The 20,944-nt window shown below is 36.9% G+C and overlaps 1 protein-coding gene across 1 annotated transcript in view; it reads right to left on the reverse strand.

The window, feature by feature from the left end:
* The window catches only part of DNAH3 (dynein axonemal heavy chain 3), a 211,811-nt gene that overhangs the window by 86,211 nt on the left and 104,656 nt on the right, over window positions 1–20,944 (reverse strand). The window contains 6 exon segments of the mRNA XM_036824136.1: window positions 1,633–1,878; window positions 11,123–11,252; window positions 13,566–13,671; window positions 15,358–15,458; window positions 18,514–18,755; window positions 20,378–20,489. Of these exon segments, the coding sequence (XP_036680031.1) occupies window positions 1,633–1,878; window positions 11,123–11,252; window positions 13,566–13,671; window positions 15,358–15,458; window positions 18,514–18,755; window positions 20,378–20,489 (937 nt within the window).

The following is a 20,944-nucleotide window of genomic DNA, read 5'->3' on the forward strand; positions in this document are numbered from 1 at the left end:
ACTCGCTGCAACTGGAGAAAGCCCTCACAGAGAAATGAAGACCCAACACAGCCAAAAATTAAAAAAAAAAATAAATAAATAATAAATAAATAAATTAAAAAAATAATAATAAGTATGGAGTTTCCATTTGAAAAGATGAAAAATTCTGGGGATGGATGGTGGTGATAGTTGCACAACAATGTGAATGTATTTAACACCACTGAACTGTACACCTGAAAATAGTTAAAATGGTAAATTTTATGATATGTATATTTTACCACAATAAAAGATAAACAAAGAAAATCTTCTGAATTAAAAAAACAGAGGAAAAAAAAAAAAGAATGGATGTACTACCATCTAACAAGGGGATTTGTACAGGGCCTCCATGCAGTTCATCTGACAGATAACCATGTATCACATATTTGAAGTGTGCCAGGTGTGCTGGGGAAAGTGTGTGTTTAGGGGGACAACGGCAACTACTTGCTCATTCATTTTTTTTATTATTATGTAAAGTTTCAAACATAAAGAAACACTGAAAACCCTGTACAGTGAACATCTGTATACCCATCTCCTAGATTTTACCATTAGTTTTTCACTTGTTTTATCACATACCTGTTCATCCCTCTATCCATCAAGGCATCTTATTTTTTGACACATTTCAAAGAAAATATATACACTTCCTCATAAATACTTTGGCATGTATATCACTAACTGTTCAATATTTATGTTTTTTCATTTGCTAAAAAATTTGCATACAATGAAATGCACAAGTCTTGTTTTCATTCACTGAGTTTTGAGAATTGCATGTATTTGTATAACCCAAATCTCTCTCAACATATACAACATTACCATCACCCCAGGGAGTTCCCTCATGGGTCCATCATATACTTTTTTATAATTAAGAAAATGTAAAACTATTTGGAATGTATATATAGTATGATCCCATTTTTGCTATAGAAATACAGAAAAAAACTGGAAGAAAAAATATATAAAGTGATTATTTCTGGATAGTGGGATTACCATTGATATTTATTTTCTTCTATTCCTTTCTCTGTATTTTCTAAATGTGATGTAATGTATTACTTGGGTGGTAAGAAAAAAAGCAGTAAAAGCTACTTAAAAGAAAACAAACATCTTTCAATCTTTTTATGAATGATGTCACACATAGAAGAATATTAATACATCATTAATCATTCTGAAGATAATGTATGTAGCAAAATTATAAATATTTTAATATAATATTAGATTACAATGAAAAAATTAAAGGAAATGTTAATACCATAATCACCATGATATGGCGTGTATACACATAGAACAGGACTAGAAGGGTGTAAGAAAAAAAAGTGGCTATATTTCTCATGCTGTTCCCTGGGGCCTGTTAGAGTGATGAGATTATGGGTAATTAAAAAAAAAGTTATATCGACTTTTTCTAAATTAAAAATTAGTAGTTAAAATAACCCATAAGACCCTGACTTCAGGGTCACCCATCTCTACATACACGGGCCAGCTCTGAAGAAGTGAACCCTCTCAGGCAAGCTACAAAATCTTTGCTGGCTTTTGTAAAGGCCTCACATGGGCCACACATTTTGGTTGGGTTTGGAACATATGTTCCAAACCACTATAGTAAGACAAAACAAACAGGTACTAAGTTACCTCTTTCTGGAAAGATGTTGTTTTTGGTGAGTTTGACGCTTTTGGGTCTTGGGTTGTTATCATCCATACCCATGATGAGGTTGCGGAAAAACAGATCAAATTTCTTTCTGCTGTCTGCGTTGATGGTGCCGGCCACGGTCCACACCAAGGCAAAAAGGAATAGACCTTGCAGCCAGAGGAAGATCTGTTGGCTTGTCAGGCTTTCAAATAATTCACTTTCCTTCTCTTCTATTTCCCTGATTTCATCTAAAAGCAAGAAAAGGAATCTCAGGAAAAGCTGCAGAGTGCAAGAGATATGAATTGGGCAGTTTTGTCTGTGAGGGGCCTGGGAAGAGGATCGATACTGGTTGAGTGGCATCACCTGCCAGATCCTTTATCCACATACATTAAAAAAAAATTTTTTTTTTTATTGTGGTAAGATATGCATAACATATAAATTACCATCCTGGGGCTTCCCTGGTGGCGCAGTGGTTGAGAATCTGCCTGCCAATGCAGGGGACACGGGTTCGAGCCCTGGTCTGGGAAGATCCCACATGCCGCAGAGCAACTGGGCCCGTGAGCCACAATTACTGAGCCTGTGCGTCTGGAGCCTGTGCTCCGCAACAAGAAAGGCCACGATAGTGAGAGGCCCGTGCACCGCGATGAAGAGTGGCCCCCACTTGCCGCAACTGGAGAGAGCCCTCGCACAGAAACGAAGACCCAACACAGTCATAAATAAATAAATAAATAAAATTAAAACAAAACAAAACAAAACTTTGAAAAAAAAAATTACCATCTTAACCATTTTAAAGTTCAGTGGTATTAAATACATTCATGTTGTTGTGCAACCATCACCACTATTCATATCCAGAGCTATTTTCATCTTAAAAAGCTGAAACTCTGTATCCATGAAACATTAATTCATTACCCTCTCTCCAACGGCCTGGCAAACAGCATTCTACTTTCTGTCTTTATAAATTTGACTAACCTAGATATGTCTTCGAGGTGAAATCATATAGTCTTTTTCTGACTGGCTTATTTCTCTTAGCATAATGTCCTCAAGGTTCATCCATGTTGCAGCATGTATCAGAATTTCTTTCTTTTTTTAATTTTGGCCGCACCATGCGGCTTGTGGGATCTCTGTTCCTCAACCAGGGATTGAACCCAGGCCACGGCAGTGAAAGCGCCAAATACTAACCACTAGACCACTAGGGAACTCCCCAGAATTTCCTTCCTTTTTTAAGGCTGAATAATATTTCACCCACCAAATGTATATACTAGATTTATTTATCCATTCATTAGTTGATGGACACTTGGGTTGCTTCCACCTTTGGCTACTGTGAATAATGCTGCTATGAACATGCGTGTACAAATATCTGTTTATGTCCCTGCTTTCAATTCCTTTGTATATATACCAGAAGTAGAAGTGCTAAGTCATCTGGTAATTCTATTTTTAATTCTGAGGATCTGACAAACTATTTTCCATAGCAACTGTACCATTTTACATTTCCATCAACAGTGCACAAGGGTTCCAATTTCTCTACATCCTCATCAACACTTGTTCTTTTGGTTGTTGATGCTGTTGATCTTGTTGTTTGGATAGTATCCATCCTAATAGGTATGAGGTGGTATCTCATTGTGGTTTTGATTTGCATTTTCCTAATAATTAGAGATGTTGAGCATCTTTTCATGTGGTTATTAAACCATTTGTGTATCTTCTTTGGAGAAATGTCTATTTAAGTCCTTTGCCTATTATTTATCATATTATTTGTTTTTGTGTTGTTAAATTTTAGAAGTTCTCTATATATTCTGGGTATTCATCCTTTACATATATATGATTTGTAAATATTTTCTCCCACTTGTGGGTTGCCTTTTTATTCTGTTGCTAGAGTCTTTTGATGTACAAAAGTTTTCAATTTTCATGCAATGTATTTGTCTTTTTTTCCTTTTGTTGCCTGTGACTTTGGTGTCATATCCAAGAAATCATTGCCAAATAGCTTTCCACCTTATGTCTTCTAGAAAGTTTATAGGTTTAGTTCTTATGTTTAGGTCTTTCATCTGTTTTGAGTTAATCTTTTTAGATGGTATTAAGGGTCCAACTTCATTCTTTTGTAGTGGATATCCAGGTTTCCTGACACCATTTGTTGAAAAGACTGTCCTTGCCCCATTGAAATGTCTTGGCATCCTTGTGGAAAATCATTTGACAATACATGTAAGGGTTTATATCTAGACTTTCTGTTCCACTCCATTGGTTCATACATCTGTCTTTATGAGTACTGCACTGTTTTGATTATTTTAGCTTTGCATTAACTTTTGAAATCAGAAAGTGTTCTTTGTTCTCCAACTTTCTGTTTCTTTTTCAAGATTGTTTTGGCTATTCAGGGTCTTTGAAATTCCATATGAATTTTAGGATGGATTTTTATATTTCTGCAAAAAATGTAATCGGGATTTTAATAGAAATTGCACTGAATAATTTGATTATTTTGGGTACTATTGACATCTTAATAATACTTAGTCTTCCAATACATGAACTTGGAATGCCTTTCTATTAAAGTGTTCTATAATTTCTTTCAGCAATGTTTTGTAGTTTTCATTGTAGAAGTCTATCACCTTCTTGGTTAAGTTAATTCCTATGTATTTTATTCTTTGTTAGGCTACTGTAAGTGGCATTGTTTTCTTAATTTAGATTTCGAATTGCTCATTGTCAGTGTACAGAAATGCAACAGAAATACACTGATTTTGTGTGTTGATTTTGTATCCTGTCACTTTGCTGAATTTGTTTATAACAGTTTTTGTGTGTGTGTGTGAAATCTTTAGGATTTACTATGTATTAGATCATATAATCTGCAAACAGAGATAATTTTACTTCTTCCTTTCTAATGTGGATATATATTTTTATTTCTTTTTCTTGCCTAATTACTCTGGCTAGTACTTCCAATACTATGTTGAACAGAAGTGGTGAAAGCAAGCATCCTTTCCCTGTTCTTGATCTTAGCTGAAAAGCTTTAAGTCTTTCACCATTGAGTATAATGTTCACTGTGGGTTTTTCATATATGGCTTTTATTATGTTGAGGTAGTATCCTTCTATTCTTACTTTGTTCAGTGTTTATCATGATTTCATGAATTTTGTCAAATGATTCTCTGCATTAATTGAGATAATGTGTTTTTTTTCCCTTCGTTCTGTTAATTACATTGTATTACATGTATCACACATTGATCAATTTTCATACATTGAACCATCCTTGCACTACAGAAATAAATCTTAGTTGGTCACAGTGTATAATCCTTTTAATATGCTGCTTAATTTGGTTTTCTGGTATTTTGGGGGGAATTTTTGCATTAATCTTCATAAGGGATATTGGTCTGTAATTTTCTTGTAGTGTCTTTGTCTGGCTTTGGTGTCAGGGTAATGCTGGCCTCATAGAATGAGTGAGGAAGTGTTCTCTTTTAAACATTTTGTTAAAGTTTGAGAAGGATTGATATTAGTTCTCTAAATGCTGGTTGAATTCACCAGTGAAGCCATCAGATCCAGGACTTTTCTTTGTTGGGAGCTTTTTGATAACTGACCAAAACTAGTCACTGGTCTATTCAGATTTCTTCATGATGCAGTCTTGGTAGGTTTTGTGTCTTGGTAGGTATTTGTCCATTTCATTTAAGTAATCCAATTTTTTGGCATAAAATTGTTCACAGTATTCTCTTATAATCCTTTTTATTTCTGTACAATGAGTAGTAATGTCCCCATTTTCATATCTGATTTTAGTAATCTGAGGATAAAGACATGCTGAAGGGACACAGGAACCAACCTGAAGGTGCTCCCAATGGCAAAAACCATTTGAACAGCAAAATAAGTAATTATAGCATTGGATTATAATCCATAGAATAAAATAAATATCCATGAGTCCATACTTTGATCAATAAATAATTAAATAAGTAAATAAATATGGAAGAACAGTTTTTCTTTACAGAAGAATTCTAATTTGTAAAAGGAATATAAATATAAATAGAAAATTTACATTACGAAATGCCACCATAATTATTGTTATAGGCAAGATCTACCAATGAATGTTAAAATCAGTGCATGAAAGTTTGAGGAGAAATAGGATATCTGCATAGTTTCAAATTATCTTCCCCAATGTACTTATTGATAACAAAGGAAAAAATAGTAACATTAACAGTGGAGAAATATAACTATGAACAAAGTTAATTTTGACCAGAGCCTTCACCAGTAATAAGATAGATCAATATCATGTACCCACTGATGATGCACTGAGGATACAGCATCACTTCTGTGGTATTCTCACTAAAAATGCAAACCTTGATTTTTGTTTATCTTTTTAAAGAACCAGCTCTTAGTTTCACTGATCTTTTCTATTGGTTTTTTGTTTGTTTGTTTGTCTCTATTTCATTTCTTTCTACTCTGAACTTTAAGATTTCTTTCCTTCTGCTAACTTTGTGTTTTGTTATTCTTTTCCTAGTTTCTTTGGGTATAAGGTTAGGTCGTTTATTTGAGATTCTTCTTGTTGGCTCAGGTTTGTATCACTGTACACTTCCCTCTTATAACTGCTTTTGCTGTGTCCCACAGATTTTGGATTGTTGTTTGTTTTCATTTGTCTCCAGGTATTTTGTGATTTCCTCTTTGATTTATTCAGTTATCCATTGGTTGTTTAATAGCATATTGTTTAGCCTCTTTGTACTTTTTGCAGTTTTTTCTTGTACCTGATTTCTAGTCTCATAGCATTGTGGTTGGAAGAGATGTTTGATATGATTTCAATTTTCTTAAATTTACCAAGGCTTGTTTGTGGCCTAGCATGTTATCTATCCTGGAGAATGTTTTGTATGCACTTGAAAATAATGTGTATTCTGCTGCTTTTGGATGGAATGTTCTATACATGTCTATTGGGTCCATCTAGCCTAATGTCATTTAAGGCCAGTCATCTAAATCTTTAGCCAGATTCATCAAGAAAGAAAGAGAGAAAGCCCAAATCAATAAAGTCAAAAATGAAAAAGGAGAACTTATAATCAACACCACAGAAATACAAAGTAATTGCAGAGATTACTATGAACAACTAAACACCAATAAAATGGACAACCTAGAAAAAAATGGACAAATTCTTAGACAGGTACAAGACTGAACCACGAAGAAAAAGAAAATATGAACAGACCAATTACCAGTAATAAAATTGCATAAGTAATTTAAAAACTCCCAACAAATGAAAGTCCAGGACCAGAGGGCTTCACAGGTGAATTCTACCAAACATTTAGGGAAGAGTTAAAACCTACCTTCTCAAACTATTCTGAAAAAATGCAGAGGCAGGAACACTTTCCAACTCATTCTATGAGGCCAGCATTACCCTGATACCAAAACCAGACAAAGATATCACAAAAAAAGAAAATTACAGGCCAATATCACTGATGAATACAGATGCAAAAACCCTCAACAAAATATTAGCAAACTGAATTGAACAATACATTAAAAAGATCATACACCATGATTAAGTGGGATTTATCCCAGGGGTGCAAAGATTTTTCGATATCACAAATCAATCAGTGTGATACATCACATTAACAAATTGAAGAATAAAAACCATATGATCATCTCAATAGATGCAAAAAAGCTTTTGATAAAATATATACAATATCCATTTATGATTAAAAAAAATCTCCAAAAAGTGGGTATAGAGGAAACATACCTCAACATAATAAAGGCCATATATGATAAGCCCACAGCAAATATCATACTCAATGGTGAAAAGCTGAAAGCATTTCCTATAAGATCAGGAACAAGACAAAGGTGCCCATTCTCAGCACTTTTATTCACCATAGTATTGAAAGTCCTAGCCACAGCAATCAGACATGAAAAAGAAATAAAAGGAATCCAAATTGGAAAGGAGATGTAAAACTGTCAGTGCTTGCAGATGACATGATACTATATATAGAAAATCCTAAAGACATCACCAAAAAACTACTACAGTTCACCAGTAAATTCAGTAAAATTGCAGGATTCAGTAAAATTAATATGCAGAAATTGGTTGCACTTCTATACACTGAAAACAAACTATTATAAAGAGAAATTAAGGAAAGAATCCCATTTAACGTTGCATCAAGAAGAATAAAATATCTAGGAATAAATCTAAATAAGGAAGTAAGAGACCTATATTCGGAAACTACGAGACACTGATGAAAAACTGAAAACGACACAAACAGATGGAAAGATATACTGTGTTCATGGATTGGAAGAATTAATATTATTAAAATGACCATGCTACCCAAGGTAATCTACAGATTCAATGCAATCCTTATCAAAATATCAAAGGCATTTTTCACAGAACTAGAACAAATAATTCTAAAAGTTGTATGTAAACACATAAGACCCCCTAATAGCCAAAGCAATCTTAAGAAAGAAGAACAGAGCTGGAGGCATCATGCTCCCAGACTTCAGACTATACTACAAAGCTACAGTAATCAAGACAGTATGGTGCTGGTACAAAAACAGAAATATAGATCAATGGAACAGAATAGGGAGCCCAGAAATAAACCCATACACTTATGGTCAATTAATCTATGACAAAGGAGGCAAGAATATACAATGGAGAAAGGACAGTCTCTTCAGTAAGTGGTGCTGGGACAATAGGATGGCTATATGTAAAAGAATAAAATCAGAAGATTTTCTCACACCATACATAAAAAATAAACTCAAAATGGATTAAAGACCTAAATGTAAGACCATAAACCATAAAACTCCTAGAAGCAAACATAGGCAGAACACTCTTTGACATAAATCGTAGCAATATTTTTTTGATTTGTCTCCTAAGGCAAAGGAAACAAAATCAAAACTAAACAAGTGGGACCTAATGAAACTTAAAAGTTATTGCATATCAAAGGAAACCATGGACAAAATGATAAGACAACCTACTGAATCAGAGAAAGTATTTGCAAATGATATGACTGATAAGGGGTTAATATCTAAAATACATAAGCAGGTCATATAAATCAACAACAAAAAAACAAAAAACCTGATTAAAAATGGGCAGAAGATCTGAATAGACATTTTTCCAAAGAAGAGATACAGATGGCCAACAGGCACATGAAAAGATGTTCAACATCTTTAATCATCAGAGAAATGCAAATGAAAACCATAATGAGGTATCACCTCACACCTGTCAGAATAGTTATCATCAAAAAGACCACAAATATCTAATGTTGCTGAGGATGTGGAGAAAAAGGAACCCTCGTACACTGTTGGCAGGTATGTATATTGGTGCAGCCACTGTGGAAAACAGTATGGAGGTTCCTCAGAAAACTAAAAATAGAGTTGTCATATGATCCAGCAATCCCACTCCTGGGCACATATCTGAAAAAACAAAAACACTAATTCAAAAAGATACATGCACCCAACATTCATAGCAGCATTATTTACAATAGGCAAGATATGGAAGCAACTTAAGTGTCCATCCACAGATGAATCATTAAAGAAGATGGATGACTCAGCCATAAAAATGAATGAAATTTTGCCATTTGCAAGAACATGGATGGGCTTGGAGGTTATTATGCTTAGTAAAATAAGTCAGACAGAAAAAGACAAATATTGCATGTTATCACTTATACGTGGAATCGAAAAAGTACAACACACTAGTGAATATAACAAAAAAGAAATGGACTTACAGATATAGAAAACAAACTAGTAGTTACCAGCGGGAAGAGGGACAGGGGAGGGGCAAGACAATGTTTGGTGATTAAGAAGTACCAACTACTATGCATGTAACAAATAAGTTACAAGGATATATTGTACAACACAGGGAATATAGCCAGTATTTTATAATAACTTTAATGGAATATAATCTTTAAAAATTGTGAATCACTGCATTTTACACCTGAAACATAAAATATTGTAAATCAACTATACCTCAATTTTTTTAAAAAGCACAATCTCAATCTAATTATGAGAAAATATGAGGCAAACTTAAATTGAGAAGCATTCTATAACATAACTGGCCAGTCTTCATCAAGTGAAAAGGTTATGAAATATAAGGAAAGACTGAAGAACTGTCATAGCTTGTAGGCGACCAAAGAGATAACAACAATTAAATACAATGTGGCATCTTGAATTGGATCCTGGATCAGAAGAAGAACATTTGTGGAAAAATGTGAAATTCAAATAAAGTGTAGTTAACAGTATAGTATCAATGTTAATTTCCTTATTATGATAATTGTACCTTCATTATATAAGATGTTAACATTAAAGAAATCTCAGTAAAGGGTATATGTGACTCTACATTCTTTTAGCAATTTTTCTTTAAGTCTAAAATTATTTCAAAATAAAAGGCTAAAAATGTATTCAGTGTTCCTTATCTCAAGTCTTTGTTAATCACAGCTACCATGTTCTTGCATTTTAACATTGACAGAGTAAAAAGTTAGAGCCCCAAAATCAAATATGTGTGCATTCAAATCCAGTCCCCCATTTTTAGTAGTTGTGTGTATTTGAGCACTCCTGAGGGATTCATAGCTATAGATTCAGGAAGGCAAGAGATGAGGTTACTCAGGACTGTGGACAATAAGTTCACTTCTCATGATGGTGCTTTCTTTCCTGGAGGAGATACTACACAAGGATAGTAAAAGGAGCTTGGGGAAGTATGCAAAATTTACAAATAAAAATACAAACATATGATATTGTATGAATTAGTGTGCTTTTAAAAATATTGCCTGTAATTTTAATTTTAGAAAATCAAATAATATTTAGCTAGAGAAAGTCTCCACTCAACAGTTTCCCGTGTTACTTTTTTTTTTAATCTACATCTATAATGCCTTTAGAAGAAATGGGTTGAGAAAATATGTTCATGTAGCAGAAGCTGTAAGAAGATTCACCTTCAGTTTGAATTATGTATTATCTTGAGAAAGAAATGGCATCCAATAAAAGTTCTCCAAATTAACACATCTTTTGTTATTTCCAATAGAATCTTGTAAAATTTGATTTATGTGAAATGGTTATAGAGAACTTCTCCAGGACATTTAAACCAATGGTTCTCCATGTCCCGGAGAAGTTCCCTAGTTCTGGAGACTAATGTGATCAGTTTTTTTTATAGTGTATCTATGTGTTTTATGAATTCAGATTTTTGTAATCTAAGTTTTCTTAACATGGAAAAACTTCCTATCTTATTCTTTTCAGAATCTTTTTTTTCTGATATACATTTACATATGTCATCTAAATTCATTTTCCTCTGGGATATCCCTGTTAGGTAAAGAAGAACAGGAATTATTATTCCCACTGTGTGGATGAGGAATCTAATACTGAAGAAGAATGGGCTAATTTGCACAAGAATACCCAGGATCAAGCCAAAATATATGGACTCTTTCCACCAAATTCTACTATCTACACTCAAAAGACTTGCTGGTTCTAGAGCAAAATGCTGGTTTCATTGTAACTCATGGAGGGAATAATAGGGGTGGGAGCAGAAGAAATGGCCAAGGCACACCATACGCTCATCTGGCTTAGGAACTGTAGGGCAGTACTTACCTAGCAGAGAGGAGTACAGTCTCATCATTGAGAAGGCAAGGTGGATGGGAGATGTTTGGACCACAAATTTACACTGAAGGTGAATAAATTCCAGGCAGGGCTGGACAAGCCACATGAACATGTCATTGATCTAAGAGTAGAAAGTGAGATTTGACATTATTAAAAAGTGTGTTTAAGACCAAGAGCTTGGTACACCTCGAGGAGGCTGGAAATGTTGGTAAGACTGCTGATTACTTTTGAGTCTAGGTGTACTGAGGAAAGTCCACAGGCACCAAGACAGATGCCCCCAGCTTCCTATTTAATGGACTGTGCAGCCCACTGGCCATTCCCCACCCCTCCCATTCCACTAAGCTGAATACTCAAGAGAAGCTTGGAGCCACTATGGGTCAGCTACAGGATGCATGAAATAGTTTTAGGTCCCAGCCACTGTATCTGCCTTTGTTTCTATAAAAAAAAATGTTAGGAATTCCAAACAACTGATTTGCAAATGACTGACTGGCATTTATAAGGCAGGTCTCCTGTAGAAAGTGGCCACAGGGAATTTTAGGCTCATTTTCAGTAATTCACTGTATGTATGTATGTATGTACATACTTATTGGTGGGTATGTTAATTGTTGTCTCTTGGCTCTGCTCCCCACCCAATTTAAAACAGATAACTAATGAGAACCTACTGTATAGCACAGGGAGCTCTACTCAGTGCTCTGTGGTGACATAAATGGGAAGGAAATCCAAAAAAGATGGCATATATGTATATGTATGGATGATTCACTTTGCTATACAGCAGAATAGCAAACACAGCAGACACTGACACAGCAGTGTAGAGCAACTATACTCTAATAAAAAATATATTAAAAAATTACTTGACTCACTTTCTCCTCTTAGTGTTTTTTTCATCTTTGTTATACTTTGTGACTTTCACTGTAAGTTACCTTATTTTTTTGTAAGTAGGCTGGTCATCACTAAATAAATATACTCATACTGATTATATATGGATATGTGTGCATATATGAATGTACAGATGTCTTTATATGTATATATGACTATACATGAGTACATAGATATGTGGTTTTCAGTCAGCAAAATTTATTGTGCATCTACTAAATGCAGTGTGGTAGGTGCTAAGGATAAATGATGAACAAGATAGACAAGGTCCCTGTCCTCGTGGTTTACAGTCTGAGGGGAAGGGAAGACAAACAAAAAATAAATAAACAAGCAAGGAAATGGACTAAGTATTTACAAATCATGAATGTACTAGCAGGAAACAAATAAAGGTATTACAATGGGAAATAACAGGTAGGGTTTAATAGGGTGGTCAGGGAAGACTTCTTGGAGAAGGAGGCCTTTATGCTGAGACCTGGATGACAAAAGTTAATCATCCCTTACGAGAATAAATGGGGCAAGATTTCCAGAAAGAGGAATAAAAAGTGCAAAAGCTTTGAGGTAGTAAAACCTGGGGTTTTCTAGGAATGGAAACAAGACCCAAGGGCTGGAAGATAATGAGCTGAGGCTGAGAAGAGGGTAGGTGAGGTTGAAGAGGCAGGCTGGGTGGGATCACAGTCTCAGAGGCTCTGATAAGAAGTTAGACTGTACTAAGGACACTGGGAAGTTTCTGAAGGCTTCTGTGCACGTGTAGATTGGTTTCTGACTGTGCATGTGGATATGTGTCTATGTAAATAAACATGCTATATATATATTGTACATGTATGTAAATGTGACAGGAGAGGGGCTGTCCTACACAGTTCCCCAGACTGTTTCCACAGTGGGAAGAGAATCCACCTCAGATCCTTCTTGGCTTCTTCAGTGGGAAACTTTCCTAGGGAATCCTGTTAATGCAGGGAAAGACAAGAAACACCATAAGAACTGGTTCTCCCTTCCTACTTCCCTTGTCTGAGTGTGTGCTAATGTAACCTGAACATTCACATCTCTTTTAGGAAGGGAAGAAGAAAATGGACACTCTTAGTAGCTGCACTAAGAGAATTTCTAACTGGTTCTGGCTCCCTAAATATAGAAGGTATGGAGTCTAGGTTACAGGGATGGGAAGTGGCAGTGAAGAGAGGAACACAGGTCTTCCTAACCTGGTCCATCTTTAGAGCAACTTCCAGAGGCATTTCCGCTAGTAGGCAATGGGGAAAGGGGTGACATTCCAGTCATCAAATAGAACGTTTCTCAAGCACCAGAATTCTCCACTGGGGAGTCAAGAAGTAATGCAGAAGGTGGAAGAGAAAGGAGAAATTGACTGCATCACCCCATGCCCACCACATGGAGAAGAAAGTCAGAAAAATGGCAGGTAGCCAGGAAGCAAGATAATTAGGGACAGTCAGGGAGTCTCCTGCTCCTTCTTGCCTTCTGTAATTATGAACGTGAAAATGATCCTAGAAGACCTTTGAGATGAGGAGTAGGGAGACAGGGAGGGACAGGAAGGAAAGGGACCAGAGGATCTCACCAATTCCTTGTGTTCCTCGGTGAGACTGGAAGGCAGGGTGTCCATGTATGAATCCTTCAGGGGCTTCCAGCCTAGCTGATGGGGCTCCATGTAGATCATCCCACACCTGGCAAGCACAAACAGAGGACCAGCCTGGTCCACATCTGGCTCCCAAGCACGTAGGGGTGAAGTAAATGTAGGAGGTCATGGTGAGGTAAGAGGCTGGAGCTTGGGTCGGGGCATAGACCCTCACCAGCTCCAAGCCAAAGGAAAGATGCACAGATTTTGCCAGGAAAGGGTGGAGACCAGTGCTAAGAGTTGGGTCTTGAGAATCAGAGACCTGGATTCAAATCCCAGCCCCAGACTTTACTAATTGAGTGACCTTGGGCAAATTTCTTTACTGTCTCTGAACTTCCGTGTCCTTGTCTGTAAATTGAGGAATATAAAAAATATGTAGTTCATAAGGCTGATGTAATGGTTAAATGAAAGGCCTAGCACACAGAAAACTCTTAATCAATGAAAGCTACTATTATCATTACCATAATGTTAGTACATTACCATGCACTGACATGTAACATTTTATTTAGCACTTTTTTTCCCCATTCTGTTATATCTAGGCACTCTCTCCTTTGTTACTAACACTGGCTACCATTTATTGAACACCTACTGCGTGTCAGCCACTATGCTAAGTCTTAATGGCCTTCATCTCTAAATATTCTGCTTTATGGTATACATTTTAGACATGAGGAGACTGTAGCTCAGAGAGGTTAAGTGACTCGGAAGAGGTCACACAGCTAGCAAGTGGTGTGGCCAGGGTGGAAGCCCGAGTTGGTCTAACTTGCCATATGCTCTTTCCATTCCCTTACATTGCCTTTGGGAATGTGGGCTGATTTTATTTTATTTTATTTTTTAGGGACTGAAGTTACATTATTGGATTAATTCTTATCCTTGGCACACTCATCATTAGCCCATGCATGGCCTTTCTTAGTTAATTGTTTTCAATAATGTACTAAGTGCCCATGAACCCAATACCCAGGCAGAAGCTAGGGTCTTGACAATAACCTTCATCTAACCATATAGTCTCCCTTATCCTATGCCCCTGGCTTTCCCCACCTGAGGTTATACAGTATCTTGAATCTCATGCTCACCTGTGCTTTGATTTCTTTCCTTCTTATAGAGTTTTATAGCATATATATATATATATATATACATATATATATATATATATTTACATGTTTTTAATAATTTAAAAAGGGACACTATGCTGTATGTAATATTACAGGCTTTCATACATAACATTGTTAAGATCTTATCTTTAATTTTACTAAGATTTATCTTATATAGTTGCTTGTCAGTACAGTTCATTTATTTTGAATGACATACAAATACTACGACTTCTGATCTTATTATACTTTTTAATTCACTCCTGTTAATGGGCATTTGGGTCGTTTCTAAGTGTTTGTTATTGTAAATTATGCTACTCTGAAAATTCTGGTACATGTCTCCTATTGTACATGGGCAAAAGTTTCTTTTGGGTATATATCAATACTTACAAGCAGAATTGCTGGGTCTTGAGGCATAAGAAAGATCAACTTTAGGAGATGATATCGATCTCTTTTCCAAAGTGACTGCCTGATTTTAGATCCCTACCAGCACTGTGGATTGAGGACTAACTTTATGACAAATCTGACAACAAGTAATGTAGGTGATCTGCTAGAGTTTAATCACATTTATGGATTTTTAGAGCTTTCCCTCCTGCTTAGGGTTAGTGAGGCCTCACATTCCCTCAGGGGGTCCATGCAAGCTGACTGACCTGCTCACAGTGGCGGGGGAGGCCTGCTCCAGGTCAGCTGGCTCGAAGATCAGACTCATCTTGGAGCTCATCTGGATAATCTCTCCACTCATTAAACAAAGCTGAAAGTACAAAGCAGAGGGGTGGAGGGCAGCAAACGAATTAAATTGCATCTGCAAGTGAAAGGCATCAGTGGGGACAGAGATGGTTTGAATTCATTCAACAAATACTTCTTGAGCACCTATTCTGTGCCAGGCACTATGCTAGTTGTGTAGAATAAAACAGACAAAAATTCCTGTCCTCTTGAGGTTTGCATTCTGCTCGGAGGAGACAGATGATAAGCAAAATATATAGAATATACAGTGATGCAAGTGCTTTGGAGAAAAATAAAGTCGAAGAGGGGCTGGAGAATGCTGTGTGTGGTGAGCTGTAATATTAAATAGGGAGGTCAGAGAACCACTGACTTGCAGCCTTAGATGAAGAATCCAGAAATTATCGGACTACAGCAAGTTTCATGGTTCCTTCCTCAGTGGAAGGAATTTAATAGCACACCCCCATGCAGTTTTATTTGCTCAAGTTTCCCACAAAGACTCCTTTTGGAATCCCTCATGGACTGGCCCAGGGTTAGAATGACAAGAATATCTCCACATCCTTTTTTGGAATGGAAGGAAAGACGATCACCAGTCCTAGTGTTTAGCAGGCATATCCCTGCAGAAAGTAGTACAAATACACAGGACAGCCTCTGAGTATATATACCAAGTCCGTGGTGCTGCTTCTCATTTGCCAACATGGGTTAAAGTGAGATGTTTAAGTCATAAGATGGCCTGAGGCCTTGGTCTCTCAGGGGAAAAGAGGAAACTCCATTGTTCCTGCTTCTCATCCTAAACTGTGGTTTAAAAAGTTTCTGATATATTATCTGACCCACATCAAACACATCTGGAACAGGTCATTACGTGTAACCCTAGGAAGGTCACAGCTGTTATGGGACTGATACCATTAACAGTGTCATCTCTGAAAATCAAGAAAAGTGAAATAGACCCATACCTGTGACAGTAGTTTGATTTCATTCAGAGCTGTGAAGAGCCATCAGGAAATTCACTGATTATGACTCTTTATACTTCTGATCTCAAGACCAACCAATACATGTGTACAATTAGTTTATATAACATAGCCCATATCATGTAATAAAACTTACTTCTTTTTTTATATGCTATATAATCAAAATTATGAACATGATATTATTAGTGTATGTATATAATTTGGATAATTAGGCCTTCCATTGTTGAGCATGACTCACTCTTAGTCTTGTGAAATTTAAATGCAGAAGGAAAATATATTTTGATTTGATAATGATGTATAGTCAGTGTAAGAACTCTTCCTTGAAATGGTGATAAACATTATTTTATTTTATTTCAACAGTTATATAGCACTTGCTACATGCCAGGCAATATTATAATCAGTTTGCAAATATTAATTTATCTAATCTTCCTAACAACATTATGACATAGATACTGTTATTCTCATTTTACAGATGATGTAATTGAGGCATAGAGAGACTAAATAGCTTGCCTGAGGTTACATGACTGCTAAGTGGTTCAGGACAGCATCTGAACCCAGGCTGTCTGGCTCCAGAGTCTAAGCTCTTTAGCCACTACATTTACTGTGGCAGAATGTATTTTCCAAAGACTGCTGCAACAATATCTCCTATTCCACGTACACTTTTGCAATGTGACCTCGCCCACCTGCATCAAGAGGTAGAGTCTATTTCTCCACCCCCTTGAATCTGGGCAGGCTCTGTGACTTCTTTGATTAATAGAATTCAGAGAAAGTGATGCTGTGCCAGTTCCAAGCATAGCTCTTAATTTCCTGAAAACTCACTTCCTGCCTCTTGGAAATTAACCGTCATCTAAGAAGTGCCACTACTCCAAGACCACCAAATGATAAGCCCAAGCCATGTGGAGAGGCCTGGAGGATAAGATGCTTTTTGAGAGAAAGGCAGAGAGACAGAGAGACAGAGACACAGAGGGAGTTACACAGAGATAGACAAGACGAGGAAGAATGAGCCCGCAGACATTGAGTGAAGAAGCTACCATGGATGTGGCTCCTCTAGCCCTAGCTGCCCCAGCTGACATCATGAGGATTAGCTGAACCCACCTGAGCCCTTCTTAAATTTATAATCCACAGTATCAAGAGCAAAATTAAGCCACGAAGTATTACGGTAGTTTGCTATACAGCAATGGATAACCAAAACACATCTCATATATCAGGCACTATATATGGACTATCTTATTTAATTATCAACACCCTTATTTATTACTACCTTTTTACACAAGAAGAAACTGGTTCAGAGAAGTTATGTGACTTGCCCAATATAACAGCTCAATTGTAGAGCTAGTAGGCCAATTTGATGCCAGCACCAAGGCTTTTAACCACTATACAGCAGTGTCTCTAAACACACATAACTTACCCACTACAAGTACAAACAAAAGCATAATTCATGAATTGATAACTGTTACTTTCTTGTGGGGCATTTATTCTTAGTGTAATAAATGTATATATTATATAGTTTTTTTTAACATTTTTATTGGAGTATAATTGCTTTACAATGGTGTGTTAGTTTCTGCTTTATAACAAAGTGAATCAGTTATACATATACATATATCCCCATATCTCTTCCCTCTTGCATCTCCCTCCCTCGCCCCCTCCCTATCCCACCCTTCTAGGTGGTCACAAAGCATGGAGCTGATCTCCCTGTGCTATGCGACTGCTTCCCACTAGCTATCTATTTTACATTTGGTAGTGTATATATGTCCATATATACACTACCACTCTCCCACTTTGTCCCAGCTTACCCTTCCCCCTCCCCATGTCCTCAAGTCCATTCTCTAATAGGTCTGCATCTTTATTCCCATCTTGCCCCTAGGTTCCTCATGACCATTTTTTTTTTTTTTTTTATATTCCATATATATGTGTTAGCATACGGCATTTGTTTTTCTCTTTCAGAGTTACTTCACTCTGTATGACAGACTCTAGGTCCATCCACCTCACTACAAATAACTCAATTTCGTTTCTTTTTATGGTTGAGTAATATTCCATTGTTATATAGTTTTGATCAATCACTAACTTCAGTAAAAGAGTTTATTCCACATCCATGTAAAAGTGATATCAGACAGGTACCTTTTTATTGTCATCCAGAACAGTATTCATATTTTCAATCCAAACAGCATCCACTGGCCCATCAAATATAATCCACTTGCGGTCATCAGACGAAGTAGATGCTTGCTCCCGGAAAGCATTGGCAAGAACACCATCTGTCCACTCATGGCTCACTTGGTCAAAGCACCCATACAGCTGCCCCATGGTGATAGCCTTGGGGTTAATGATCTTATACTCCACAGCAAATTCCTCCATCTGGTTGGCTGGGCAAGAAGGTCCAACACAAGTTACAAAAGTTCTGGTGACACCAGAACATTAGGACAAGAAATAACGCCATCTAAAAGACCAAACAACTTTTATCAATATGCCATCCAAGGATAGTCCTTAAAATTTGTACTCAGTCCGTATAAAAATTGGGATAACTGGATAGGCAAAGCCTTAAGTTGTTAGGTTATTACAGCTATTAGTTTCTCACCATATTGTTTTCTGAGGCTCATTTCAAACAAGTCAAATGTGCCAGTCAGATCTAAAGAAGTCTGCCTGGGCCTAAAAGAACTCAGGCAGTAAAGGAGAGAGATGCCATATAATCAGGTCTCTTTATGTACCTGACTCTTTATGTACCTGGCTACCCTAGAACCTCGGCTTTGACTTGAGATGAGGAAACAGCTGACAGGTAAAAGATTCTGGAAAATGATGGTTATTTTCCTTTTGTCTATCTGAAGGGCTAGCTTAGCCCTGAAACCTCTTCTTTAGCTGCCCAATAAGTGTCCCCTGAGAAATGGAGCACCAGGACCCAACCAGAATACACAGGCTGATGGATGGCACATTGTATGTATTTAATAACAGAAAATAACCACACTTTTACATGATCCTTCAAAGTAAGGAAAAACTGGAGTGCCTGAGCCATGAACTAAATAAAGAATCATTTCTGCAGAATTCTGAGGCAAAGACAATGGCGTAACCTCCTTTCTCTTCATTTAGTTTCCTAAATTATATTCAATGCCAAAATTATTACTTAAGTTTGAAATGCCCAAGTTATTAAGGCCAAGTTAGTGCCCAAAACAAAAAACTCAAAAATTCTACAGTAACTCAATCAGCAGTAATTCAATGTTATTAGAAAAAAATATTAAAATGAAGCATACTGGAAGGGATCGTGTAAACACAGGCACAGCAAGGCACCGCTTTTCAAAACCACAGCCTTGTGTTTTATAAAAGAAAAAAACCTCAAAACTCTTTCTCTGGCAATAAACATGGCTTTTATTTGTTGAGCTAGGTTATTTACCTGCATAATCTCATTTAATTATCACAACAATCCCATTTTACAGCTGGGAAAACAGAGGCAAAGAGAGGTTTAGTTATTTGCCCAAGGTCTGGGTTTCATTCAAAAGTCTGAGGTCTTATCTTTTACATTAAATTGAAGGAAGGAAAGAAGGAAAGGAGGGAGGGAAGGAGGGAGGCAGGGTGGATGGGAGGGGGGGAGAATGGGAAGGAGAAAAAAGGAAAGGGGAAGGAAAGAAAGAGAGGGAAAGAAGGGATGGAAAGAAAAATAAGGAAAAGAAAAAAAACCATGCAATGATCTGCTTTTAGAACACTTTTGTTTAGGCAAGTGGCATGAGTTTTCCTCTCATTGGGAAACCTTTGGAGAAGCCACTGTTCAGCATTTGAGAAAATTCCTCCAGCTTTAATGATGCACATAAAATCACCCGTTAGAAGCTCTCCCCCTCTCTATTCTCTGCCTGCAGACCTCTGTGTGCCTTGTTCTATTCCTGGCTCTAATGTCACAAATCAGGGATGGTAAAGTTAACAGCCTGGCATCATCCCTGTGGAGCCAGTCAACTGAGTGGGGACTCCTGTCCTCCCTGGAAGCCAGGGATATGAGTTTTACCTTCGTGTAAGTCACCCAGAGCTGCAGCCAACACTTTATAAGCACAGGTCTTGCCACCCATGGGGTCTCCGACAATCATATAGCCATGTCTTACCAGCATCATCTCGTAGATCTGGGAGGAGACATCATATAAGAAGTTAATCATTGCAAACCTCCCAGAACTGCAATTAGTCAGAAGTCTACAAGGAACAAGGACTGCAGTCCTTTATCTGTCATCTATTGTTTAAATATCTTTTGGATGAATAACTATATGTGTGCATCTCAGATTATTTAAGGGATGGGAAATACTATTTGCTCTGCACCTATCTATGTGCTAAGCAGCAAGTGACTTACCTAAGTTATTTCATTTAATCCACTCAGGTATCATTAACTACTTTTAAATGGTGGGAACACTGAGCCCAAGTGAGGCTAACTAACTTGCCCAAGCTCATCAGTGGTGGAACCAGGATTTGATCACAGGGCTCTCTGACTTCAGTGTCACTAATCTTTTCATTGCACCATTTCTACTTGCTTTTAAAGAGGAAAAGGAAACAATGGTCATTTTAGCCAACTGCATTTCTATTGGAA

The sequence above is a fragment of the Balaenoptera musculus genome, chromosome 15 (assembly GCF_009873245.2).
Source record: "Balaenoptera musculus isolate JJ_BM4_2016_0621 chromosome 15, mBalMus1.pri.v3, whole genome shotgun sequence".
NCBI lineage: Eukaryota > Metazoa > Chordata > Mammalia > Artiodactyla > Balaenopteridae > Balaenoptera > Balaenoptera musculus.